This window comes from Apium graveolens, chromosome 1 (assembly GCF_009905375.1).
Source record: "Apium graveolens cultivar Ventura chromosome 1, ASM990537v1, whole genome shotgun sequence".
Lineage (NCBI taxonomy): Eukaryota > Viridiplantae > Streptophyta > Magnoliopsida > Apiales > Apiaceae > Apium > Apium graveolens.
Window position 1 is genome coordinate 137015991 of NC_133647.1, and position 13355 is coordinate 137029345.

General features: G+C 33.4%; 1 protein-coding gene and 1 long non-coding RNA gene across 2 annotated transcripts; both read right to left on the minus strand.

Moving 5' to 3' along the window:
• Nucleotides 1-3824: 3824 nt before the first annotated feature.
• Nucleotides 3825-4811, minus strand: LOC141720900 (uncharacterized). Its single transcript, XR_012574586.1, has 3 exons — nucleotides 4725-4811; nucleotides 4121-4205; nucleotides 3825-4044 (listed from the first exon to the last, which is right to left on the minus strand). It is a non-coding gene; the product is annotated as an uncharacterized LOC141720900 (long non-coding RNA).
• Nucleotides 4812-7621: 2810 nt separating this feature from the next.
• Nucleotides 7622-8374, minus strand: LOC141707117 (secreted RxLR effector protein 161-like). Its single transcript, XM_074510115.1, has one exon. It carries the CDS (start codon nucleotides 8372-8374, stop codon nucleotides 7622-7624), a length of 753 nt encoding a protein of 250 aa, XP_074366216.1.
• Nucleotides 8375-13355: the final 4981 nt, after the last annotated feature.

The following is a 13355-nucleotide window of genomic DNA, read 5'->3' on the forward strand; positions in this document are numbered from 1 at the left end:
TATTTTAGTTCAATCTCAAAAGAGTTGGTGAATATTTTGTGTAAATCGATGATTTATGATAATGTTTTAGTGATAAAAATATGAAGGAGTAGCTGATTAGTTTTGTGTGATTAAAATTTATTTAATTTTTTATTCTATGTACTTTCGTCATGTGTCGTGTACCTATTTCGAAAAACCAAACCCGATATTAGTTATGTTTATATTTTTTTGTGTTTGTGTACTTTCTTATCCGTGTACCAAAATTGTCGGTCGGGTCTAGTTACAATGCACATTATTTATGTGTAATTGAAACCATTCAACTCCTCAAATTTATTTTGACCTCATTGTTTACCCCTCTCTAACTTCACAATTTAAACTAATAAATTTTTATTTTTCATATAATAATAATTTAAAACTAAATGAATTTATTCATTTTCCTTTTTATTTACTTAGAAATCATTATACACCAATAACTAATCATTCACCCAAGAAGGCCTGATTATAAGCCCAAATTGTAACCCAATTTAAAGCTCAGCAAACCCAATGATCAAAACCCTATATTTTCATTCTTATATAACACCCATCTCTCTCTCTCACTCTGTCTCTACACCGAGGTAAGCCATTGCTCCCCGAGCTAAGCCATTTCCTGATTAGTGTGTATATGGGTGTATATATGATCATATGGAAGTAGACACGCTTCATCACTGATAGCATTAGTAGAGCAAATTTCATCAATAGCGCATTCAAAGTGTTTGATGAAATTCTTAGCAGAAAAAGATATGGGTTCGTTGTTTAATAATTGTATTCATCGGATTGTTCGAGCCACCAAAACTGGTTATATTAACATTTTGGTGTTATTCATTTATGTTTTACCGATTTATGTCGTTTAAATTTCCTATGATATTGTAATATATTACCACATCAACGTGCTTTCTCAACATCTCAATACCAAAATCTAGATGGCATGAACGGTGAGCTGGTTTTCATTAATTCAATTGAATACAGTCGAATATAGAATCATATTTTTAACTATATACGGTCGAATTAAGTTACGGGAGGGCCTTTTAAATTTTTTAAGAATATTCAATTTTTTAGGCGGGATTTTCAAATTTCAAGTGAATATTTTGACCGCATTTAGCCAAATTTACCCGGTCAAATTTAAGTGGTTGTATTTATCCGGTCATAATTAACCAGTCGAACTTAGTATAAAAATGACCAAAATCCTAAATATGACTCCCGTAAAAATAACCGTTTCAAAATCGGTCAAATTTAGTTAAAAACGACCATTTTCTGTCGCATTTAGCTAAATACGACCGATCTTTTTCGGTCGAATTTCGCCTTGTTTATTGTAGTGAACATTAAGAAATACTGAAAAAATAATAATATTAAGAAATACTTAAATATGGTGATTTATGCTCAGTTGGTTGAAGAGGTGATAACTATTATTTTGGTCATAGGTGCGTATCCCACGGGAGGAGAATTTATGATTATGGCTCTTGAACCAGAGCCTGTCGCTTAAATACGATTTTCCTTGGTTTATGTGGTTTGCAGTCTATTGCGTGAGACCGCGGGGTTTACCCAGTACACACCCGAATGATAGCGGATGTAGCTTCCCTACGATAAAAAAGAGAGAACAAATACTAATACGAATGCACGTATTCGAAAAACTCTCAGAAATTGTTTGTTATTAATATTATTGTACCATCATAATAGTGTTTAATCAAGGATAAAACCCTCGAAGATAATAAAATAAATTTTAATGAAAAATAAAATAGTACATATAAGTAACATGATCTTGCAGTTTTCAGCATATTCATGCACCACAATCTCAATCCACTGTTTTGGCATGATGAGGGAGCCCGTAAGCATAATAATATTGTTAATTTATTGCTTCTTTTCATACATTCCTTTGTCAAGTTTTTCTTCAATACCCAATACCTCTTGTTCTCCATCAGTTCGTCTCATCTTTAACAAAATTCGACGTCGAATTAACATTTGGATATAAAGGAACGTCATCATGGAAATCATGTAGGTCTTTTACATTGAAAGTTTTTTAAATAATAGTATCTTCAGAAAGATCAACCAAACAAACACTATAATTAATTTATTTCACCATATTTACTTGGATTTAATATTTTGAATATCTCTAAAATAAACCTAGCATTCCTTTGAAAATCATCACAGGGTCCCTTTTTTGAACAATTTTTGACGTCAGTTCAGGGGTAACTACGTAGTGTCACGTGCATTGGTATTATTCACTACAAGAAATTCGTCCGAATTTTTTTGGTCGAATTTAGCAAAATTCGACCGATTTTGGTCTAAAATAACTATTTTCGACCAACCAGTTGTTGGTCGAACAAAAGCTAGTCGAAAATAAGGGGTGCGGTCCAATTTAGCTAAATTCAGCCGAATAAATTCGACTAACTAAATTCGACCAAAATTGGTTAAAAAATTCAGCCCCAATTTTTTTGACAAAAGTTTAAATTTTTCATAAAATTCAAAAATCCCGCCCACAATTACTAATTCGACAAAATCTGGTCGAAATTACTATGCTAAATTCGACCAAATCTGGTCGAAATAAGTATGCCAAATTCTAACAAAGTTGGTAGAAATTAATAAGCTCCATATTTTTAAAAAACAGCAACAAAATGCATTTTGGAATTTATTTACTAGTTTTTCCATAATGTAATTTCATAAGACAATAACGGACACAATAGGGTTTTTTGTTTACTAATATTAAAATTACATAAATAAATAATATAGATTTTAGAATACAACTATTTATATCATTTAGTAACATATCGGAAATCAAATATTATAAGATTAACTCACCCAAATGATAAACAAATATGAAAAAATAAAAAATAAACTTAAATTGGTTCATATAAATGAAATATTTGATACAAGTCTTATTTTACTTCTATGTTTCCGAAAATGAATTTTCCCGAGGTGATGGCATAAACTCTCGTCGGAGGTGATGCAGATGAACTCGCCGTAATTGTTCTGAAATGGTGAACTCGCCGAAATTAGTGTGAATCAGATGAATTCACCGGAATTAGTTTAAATTAATTTGCCATTTGGAAAAATATAATTAGAAGAGATTTAGTATGAGAGATGTGTATGTGTATATTATTGGGAGTATACAAAATATGTATGAGTGTGTATGTAGTTAGAGAGTCAAGTTAGGTATGAGTATAATTTTTTTATAAGAGAATGAAATTGAATGAGGAATATAATGAGAAAGAGATGAGGGTGAAAGATTGAATTGATGGGATGAAAGGATTGAAAAATAAATGAATGATCAAGATTAATTCAAGTTGGCATTCCATGGTCCTACCCTTGCCTTTTATAAAAAATAATGGCAGGAAATTATAGGAATTGGGTGTTAATGATTAACTAATTTTAATCCAACTACAGATAATTTATGAATTATAACCTAACTTGTGGGAAAATTATGGCACATAAGTTTGAAAACTTTTTGGGGGAAGGAGGTTACTTCTAGTATTTTATATTAATAATCAAACACTTAATATAAGATCCCGAAAAGGCTCGTCCAACAGTTATTTAATATAAGATATTCATGGGAAGGCACATAAGTTTGAGAATAAGATAGTTTACAATTTGAAATTGAATCCAAACTTAATATTTAAGTAATCATAAACATAATAAGGAAAAGTTTAAATTTACCTCAATGTAAGGGTAAAAATACACATAATAAGGAAAAGTTTAAATTTACCCCAATGTAAGGGTAAAACACGGTGAGAAAATTTGAAGCTAACACTAATCTTGTCAAGATAAGAGCCTCAAGCTTCAAATCTGACGTAGAGGACTTGTGCGGTAAAGATAACATAAAAAATATCTACCCAAGAAGATAGAGAGTCCCAAATATAACAAGCTAAGAAGTTGGATATTATAAAATTTGCAAGCTGAAGGTAGATTAGTAAAACGTGGAATAATACTTACACACAAGGCATTTTGTATCTCTGGAAGGAGAATTTTAAAATTGTCTGCCACGCAGTCCGGCAAGACAACCGCAAGTTCTTTCAAAACTGAAAGTGCGGCAACCTACAGAAATTTAAGGCATGTTGAAACCCTGATAATTATTGAAAATTAGAGAACTAAGATTTCAGAAGGTTTCGACCTTTGTGTTGACAGATATCCCTCGCAGCTGCCTGTGAACCAATTTAACAATCTTTGGTACTTCTTGTTTCAGTAAACATATGGGACTACTGGACAAATAGAGACAAAAAATTCAATAAGCAATCATATTCATATACCTTAAGTAAGTATATTATTTTCTCAAGGAATGAAGGACAAGAAACTTCTTGAGAGATTCTAGATAGACCCGCTAAGGTGGAGCAAGAAATCGATAATCAGTTAATACATTTGCATCAAACCTGGCAATATGGGCAGAAAACTATATAACTGACAAAACAAAACCAAAATAAATAACATGATTCAACTGAAAATCAAAAAATTTAAAAAGGTTTGGATTGGTTCCAAAACCACTTATAACCAGCTCTCAAATATGTGATAACCATATTTTGTATATAACTCTAAATTAGCATAACCATACATAAAATATTTTCCCAAAAAACTTCTTGAGTTTAACACTCACCGAAATGTATCTACAGGTTTTAACACACACTGATATGTATTTACCTTGTACACATAATCGGATTTTGAAAGTATTTTAAGTTGATAAGGCAAATGATCAGAAATATATAAATACAGTGCAAATTTACCTGGGCCCATCTTCATTCTGCCCCTTCCTGGCATTTCCTGTCTGGCATAGTAGCTCAATAAAAGTATTGAACACATCCATCTACATTAGGAAGATCGGAGAATTAGATCAGCTAGCATTCGAGAAAAGAGGAAAAAATATACAGTTTCTCGGTCCTAACCATAACAACTTCTTCTCTTTCTCCGAATCTGTCCATCAATTTCGGGCAAGCCTGCATGTACAGTAGTTCATAACCATTTAGGGTGACTTACTTTTCTTTTGTTGGAAACACAGCAGGTACAAACTTGCATGCCCTTTCTTTGTACTTTCATATACCTCTGTTTTCTTTTCTATGTTATTACAACCCTCTTGCAACTTGCACATGTTTTTCATGTACCTATTAAGATTAATTACTTTGTAAAATGTCTAAGGCAAAATTATCGACTAATGAGTTAAACATCAACAACAGCTTCTACAAACTCAAAAATAAAATGAAAAATAAGACTTTTAGCACACCAGAGTTTGAAGCCATCTAACAATTGACATTACCTCCACAAACAGCTTTGGGAGCATCTTCAGACGAGAAATAATTAAAGCTGCTAAACATTTTGCAGCAGCCCTCCGGACTTTCCAGCTAACATCCACATCATCTATGTATTCATAATTGCTATCGCTACAAATACTCAAAAGTAGATAAAGTTAAGTAGTAGATATAACACTTCAATATTATTACACAAGAAACGCAGGGCATACAGAAAACACCATACTTGTCCTCCTCTTCCTCGTAAATTTCATTGTTAGTATCCTCCTCCATGTCATCCGAAACATCATGATCATATCTGAGAAATTTCAGAGTAAAATGCAAAATTTTCTCGCAGTAGGAAGATACATCCCTGGAGCACACAAGTAAGAAGCTCTCCATTGCCTGTACTCAATAAAACAAATACTACCGAACATGTAAGCGTAACGTAAACACAAACGTAAAAACACGAGGAAAATGTTGACTACAAATATGTTAGTACTACCTGCAAGACGCATTCACCTGTTCGGCGTGTTGGAAACGTAGATGGACTCAACTATATGATTTTAACTTAAACATAATATATAATAAGGATACACACTTTTATTTCACAGAGAAGAGTTTTTACAACTTCAAGCAGCATGCCTATTAATAGGGCTCAACATAGCACCTTACCTCGTGACTTACATCATTTATTTTATTATACACTTGGACTTTTACAAGCCTACAAACTCTGACTGTAATAAATATTATGTAGGTGGAGTTGCATCCTTCATTTCCCATGCATGTGTACACAAACTTGGCTCTTTTATCCAATCTTTCTAGACTCTCTTATGCTAAGCTGAAATTATCCATTCCTTATTTTATGTTATCATATGTGAACTCTAGACTATACCCCAACGTCTGGGCATCCACCACCCTGCATGCATGTAGATAATTTAATATATCATAGCCTACCATATTTTCTGCTTTACTCGAGCCTCCTGCTCTTATTTTCTTACTCTATCTATATTCAACCCAGTTGTTATTACTAATGCAAATTCCAACGAGTTTGAAATTCTAGCACTCCCCCTCAAACTCGAATTTGTATTTGGAGTTTATCTTTGGCTTTGTGAAACACACCCCACTTTAGCAACTTCATAAATATATCTACCAGAATTTCTTTAATCCTGTAGTGCAGCTGTTTTACAATTTTGTGATGTACCAGTTCGGGACTTTTGCTTTTAGACAAAACAACAAGTACTCAAAAATCGTCTGCACCGCACTTGTTGCTTTATAAAAATTATCTCGACTCGTCATTTTCTTTGGCGCTTCTCTTTCACCGTTCTCTTTGATCTGATTAGTCACTGTTTTCAAAATAGAAACTTGCTGCGCAATATTTCCAGAACACTTCATTTTGATATTTTGAAACTCGCCACGAATAACTTGGAGCGACACCTTTTTGACTATGTCCACGTCCTGGAACGATTTCTACATAATCTCCCAAACGTCTTTTGCCTTTTTTATATCTGCAATTTTATCAAAGGTGGATTCATCGACACCTTGATAAATCATGAAATATGCCTTGCTATTTTTACTCCGGCATTCTTTTAACACCGTGTTCTCAGCATCTGAAAGTGCTGCTTCAGCTGCTGATGTGAGATCTTCATACCCGTTTTCGATAATATCCCAAATTTTGTATGAACTGAGTAGTGTCTTCATTTGGATACTCCAGTCCTTGTAATTTATGTCCGTCAATATCGGAACCTGGGCATGCATCATATCCACCATTTTTCCACGAATGAAACCTAGCTCTGATACCACTTGTTGGAAACATGATAGACTTTTTATATATTAAGTAATAAAAACTGTGTGGTATAAACTTTGCAAATAAACACACGACTTATATATTTAATAAAACAAACAACTACAATTTTCAACCAGGCTTCTGCCTTTTGTTTTTTCTCATAACATAAAGCTTCTGTGCTTTTTTCTTTTCTCTCTAACATATTTTCACTCTTGGTGTTGTTGTTAATGAAATGCAATAGAGCCTTTTTTATAGGCCCCAGATTTTCTTACATCATTCCTTACATAAAAATTATTTATTACAAGCCTACATTTGTTGAATGGACCAGGTGTCTTCTACATTTTCTTCAATTCATACTTGAGTAATTCTTTCTATTTTCACTGCCTACCTTTATTTTCTGCACCTCATTTAGTATCCCAGCTGGCTAGCCACCTTTTCCATTGTAACTTATAAATAGTCAAGACATCTAGGTCTTCATCTTTTACACCCAGATTCATGCATGTAAATTTGACCTTAGCTGTATTTTACAAACTTCTATATATATTTTACCCACCATAATTCAAGGATGTACTTATTTCATTCTTCCAGAGAGTTTGAATTCTAACACTCCCCCTCAAACTCGACTTCGCATTCCGAGTTTCTCTTTGATTTTATAAAACACATCCGGCTTCAAAGGCTTCGTGAAAATATCTGCAAAATTTTCTTCTGTGTTGCAGTGCATCAACTTCAAAATTTTCTCATTCACCTGTTCTCGAATAAAATGATATTTAATGTTGATGTGCTTGCTTCGACTGTGTGACAATGGATTTTTCGCGAGAGAAATAGCGGATTTTTTATCCACGTAAATTGTAACCGAATCTTCCTTGATAAGATTTAACTCGCTTAATATGTAGCCTAACCACTTAGCCTGACATGCACATGTTGCTGCTGCGATGTATTCTGCTTCACATGTTGAAAGTGCCACTGTTGGCTGCTTCTTTGATGACCACGAGAATATTGCTGAACCGATATGAAAAACATAGCCTGAAGTGCTTTTCCCGTCATCCAAGTCACCGCCATAGTCACTGTCTGAGTAGCCAACTAATTTTGAATTTTGAGAATGCATGTAAAACAGACCTTGATCAAGTGTACCTTTTATGTACCTCAAAATCCTTTTAGCTGCCATGAAGTGATCTTGCTTCGGTTTTTCCATGTACCTACTAACCATTCCAACTGCATACATATTATCTGGACGAGTGAAAGTTAGGTACCTCAGACTACCAATCAAACTTTTGAACAATGTCGGATTTACCAACTCCCTTGTTGAATCAATTCTGAGCTTTATGCTTGCTTCTGCTGGCGTGCTCACTGACCTGCACTCTTCCATTCTGAACTTCTTTAAAATAGGTTCCGCATATTTTTTCTAAGACATAAAAATCCCATCTTTGCTTTGCTTCACCTCGACTCCAAGAAAGTATGATATTTTACCAATATCTGTCATCTCAAATTCATTAGTCATAACATTCTTAAAATCATCAAACATACCAGGATTATTTCCGGTAAATATCATGTCATCCACGTATAGGTAAACGATCATAATATCTCCCCCTGAATTTATTTTCGTGTAGAGTGCATGCTCGTATGGACTCTTCACGAAACCATTTCACTGAAAATATTCATCAACCCTTGTATTCCATGCTCGCGGAGCTTGCTTCAAACCATATAAGGCTTTCTTCAGTCTGTAGACTTTGTTTTCCCGGCTTTTCTGAATATATCCGAGAGGCTGCTCAATATAGACTTCTTCTTCAAGATAACCGTTTAGGAATGCTGACTTCACGTCCATCTGAAAAATCTTCCATTGATTTTGAGCGGAAATTGCTGTAAGAAGTCTGATGGTGTCAACTCGTGCAACTGGAGCAAACACCTCATCATAGTCAATGCCATATCGCTGCTTGTAGCCTTTAGCCACTAGCCTTACCTTGTATTTCTCCACTTCTCCATCCTGATTCGTCTTGGTCTTGTAGACCCACTTGACACAAATTGCTTTCTGTCCTTCTGGAAGATTTGTGAGCTCCCAAGTATCATTTTTCTTTATTGCACCAATTTCCTCATCCATGGCTTTATTCCATTTGCTTTCTTCAGAAGCCTCTTCAAATGTAACTGGATCACATTCAGCCATTAAACAAAATAAAGAATAATCAAAGGTTGTTTGTACCGGACTTGTAGCTTCGTAGATATTATCCAGACTCCGCATCTTTCGTGGTGCTCCCGCTGAGTTGCTGATTCCTCCCGTGGATGGTGTCGATCCAAGAGTTTATTGATTTGGACTTGGTGGATGAGTTTGATCATCATCTACGTCATCTTCAATGTTCTGGTTATCACAGTCATCGTCATCGCCATTGAAAAATAAACCAGCAAATTTTTTTTCATCCTCGCTCCATCTCCAGTAATCTGATTCATCGAACTCAACATCTCGAGAAATGATTAATTTCTTCGTTAGGGGATTGTCATATCCGATAAATATGCACTTCTCGCCTTTATCATCCAACTTCTTTCTTTTCTGATCAGGAACATGGGCATATGCAATACACCCAAAAATTCTGAGATATACCACTGATGGTTTGCTACCACTCCATGCTTCATTTGGAGTTTTATTTCTAACACTTTTTGTTGGACAGCGATTCAACAAATAAACTGCACATAAAATGGTTTCGGCCCAAAACGTTCTCGGCAAGTGCTTTGCTTTCACCATGCTCCTTGCCATGTCAAGAATAGTGCGATTCTTTCTTTCTGCAACGCCATTTTGTTGAGGAGTATAGGCTGTTGTCAACTGATGATTGATTCCATGTGCTCTACAAAAGCTTCTAAACAGATTAGAAGTATAATCGCCTTTAGAAGTATAATGGACAACTTACTTTGCAACGCCTTTTCCAAATGGCTTACATCATCTTAGTGGTTCATTCGCTGCTCATGGGCTTGAAGTGAACCAACCAGCTCATCAATCGAAATTGTGGACAAGTCTTTTGACTCTTCGATAGAAGTAACAACATAATCAAATTTTCTTGTTAATGAACGGAGCAACTTTTCCATGACCCGAACATCATCGAGACTTTCCCCATTTCTTTTCATCTCATTTGTCACTGTTTTCAAATGCGTAACAAATTCACCAGTATCTGAAAGTGCTGCTTCAGCGGATGATGTGAGATCGTCATGCCCGTTTTCGATAATATCTCAAATTTCGTATGAACTGAGTAGTGTTTTCATTTGGATACTCCAGTCCACGTAATTTGTGTCCGTCAATATCGGAAGCTGGGCATGCATCATATGCACCATTTTTCCACGAATGAAACGTAGCTCTCATGCCACTTGTTGGAAATGTAGATGTACTCAACTATATGATTTTAACTTAAACATAATATATAATAAGGATACACACTTTTATTTCACACAGAAGAGTTTTTACAACTTCAAGCAACAACTTGATTTTCTTTTACTAGGCTTCAACCTTTTGATTCCTATCTCTCTAGAGGTACACCTCTCTTTTTTCTCGTGATTCACTTCTATGTAATCTGATACTAACAAAACAGCATGCCTATTTATAGGCCTCAACATAGCACCTTACCTCGTGACTTACATCATATATATTATTATACACTTGGACTTTTACAAGCCTACAAACTCTGACTGTAATAAATATTATGTAGGTGGAGTTGCATCCTTCATTTTCCATGCATGTGTACGCAAACTTGGCTGTTTTATCCAACCTTTCTAGACTCACTCATGCTAAGCTCAAATTATCCATTCCTTATTTTATGTTATCATATGTGAACTCTAGACTATACCCCAACTTCTGGGCATCCACCACCGCATGCATGTAGATAATTTAATATATCATAGCCTACCATATTTTCTGCTTTACTCGAGCCTCCTGCTCTTATTTTCTTACTCTATCTATATTCAACCCATATTCAACCCAGCTGTTATTACTAATGCAAATTCCAACGAGTTGGAAATTCTAACACCTCCCATTTCTCTGCTACACTCGTATAACTCATTAATAGAGGAATCGTTACTCCAAGATAGGTACCGAAGCGGTCTCCAAGAGAACAGCTGGAAAACCAACATTAATAATTAGACAATATAAATAAGTTGCAAAAATATATAATTTTTCAATATAAGTGTTGAATGTAAAACTAAAAACCCATAAAAAGTTTTGTAATGAAGCTATGCAAAGCCGGGTGATTGTATGAAACTATGCAAGTGTGCATTTTACATCAATGCTACAACAAATTTATTAATATGTTACTCCTTCATCCCATTCATTTTGACCACATTTCCTATTTTGTCATTGTGAAAACTGTTGTCTGTATTCAGTTATAGGTAATTGAAGTGTTAATTATGTTAATTTATTTGTGCAATGTGGTTGAATAAACTGTTGAAATTTGATTAGGCAAAATGAGTGGGCCAGAGAAGCAGAGTGCTTGAGATTTAAGTTCCGTGTTCATAATCTAAAAAAGTGCCCTACTAATTTTTTTTACAAAAAATTGCATGAAATAATAAAATCTGAAGTTTATAAACAAAATATAATAATTAAAATATAAAAATTAATTTTATTACATAATCAAAATTAAATAAAAAACAGTTATACATGTAAATTTTAATATGTTATACTATATTTTAGAAATTAAATATTTATGTTTAATAGATAAGTTATACATGTGACTTATGATATATTATTTTATAAAAAAGTAAGATATAATATTGATAAACAAAAAATATTCAAATAAAAATTAATTTATACATAAACTTATAATTTAGATCTCTTCAACCCATTATTTAATTTATTTTATATTAAATTAACTTGTTTCATAAAATATATACATTAAAATTGGATATTTTAAGATGAATAATATACCTAAAATTTGAATCATTATTTGAATGCATAATAATATATATATTGTTACTAATAAAAAATAACTATATACAAATATATTAGATAACTATAAACTTTTCAGTAAAAATAGTAGCTTTCCTAGTCAAACTAGAGCATTAATGGTGATTTACAATGCAACTTTCGTTTTTAAATAATTTTTATATAAGTATTTTTAGAATTAATATGACTTATTCAAGATAATAATTTAATATTATTTAAATGTATAATATTTTTATAATTATTTTTCATTTATAAATTTTTAAAATTTAAAAAATTATATTTTTTTACTAAACATTCTTTTTCCTATTTTAGTAAACATATATATACATATGTAAATAAAAAAAAATGTGCCCCTCATATTTTGATGGCCCTGTGCGGTGGCACCACTCGCACACCCTCAAGCACGGCTCTGCACAGAAGTTTATTTTAATGCCAATTAACAGCTATCTAGATAGCTAGATTTATTACTAACTATTTTATTAGGGCCAATTTGTTTAAGGCTGTGATAGAAAAGGAATATTATTAATTACATACATTAATTTTCTAGTTACAGATTTGATAATTGGGAAAACACACTTTTACTTAATTACAATATTCACAATAGACAATATTTGGAAAGATAGTTTCTTGCAAGGAAACACAAAAGTTCATAACATCTGGATGTTAGTACAAGCAATTTCAGGTTTTACTGTATTTCCCAGAAGCCTAACAACTTCGCGCGTACCTTTTTCCAACATATTGTTTGACAAGTATGTAGCCAAAGAGGCTGGGTAGAATAGGGTAGTTAGTATTTATAAAATATATCCCACATGTACATAATAATCTACTACATCACAATCATGAACAACTAGGTAAGCTTATATCCATCTCACCAATGCATGAAACAGCCTTATTCCTGACACTGGTATGATTGCAACTTGATCTGTTGGAAAAATAACTTAGAAAAAAAAAGATACCTACATTTTGCAGAGAACTTTCTGCTATATTTACTTAATAAGATTATACCCATATATATAAGGTAACTAGGAGATATGGACTCCTAAAAACCAGCAACTACTTACCAAACAGTACTACAATACCTCCACGATCCTGCAAATACTGAAACTACTTCTACCACTAAGTCTTTGTTGTTTACATGGGATGACAACTGAGTTATTCAAATTTAAAACATAAATACTGAACTAAAAAAAACAAATAATTAATAACTAAATTTAAGATTATTCCAACATTCACCCCCATAATCTTAAATTTACGAAGCACTTTCTCTTCGCCTGTGATGCACTTCTCACCACCATCAATTTTGATGCACTTTCTCATCAAAAACACTTTGGAGCAGTTCTCTCCAAAAACACTTTGGAGCACTTTCTCTCCACAACTCTAAAGGAGTGATTCTCCCTCGATCAATTGTGCCATCCTTTCTTCATCATTTTGAAAT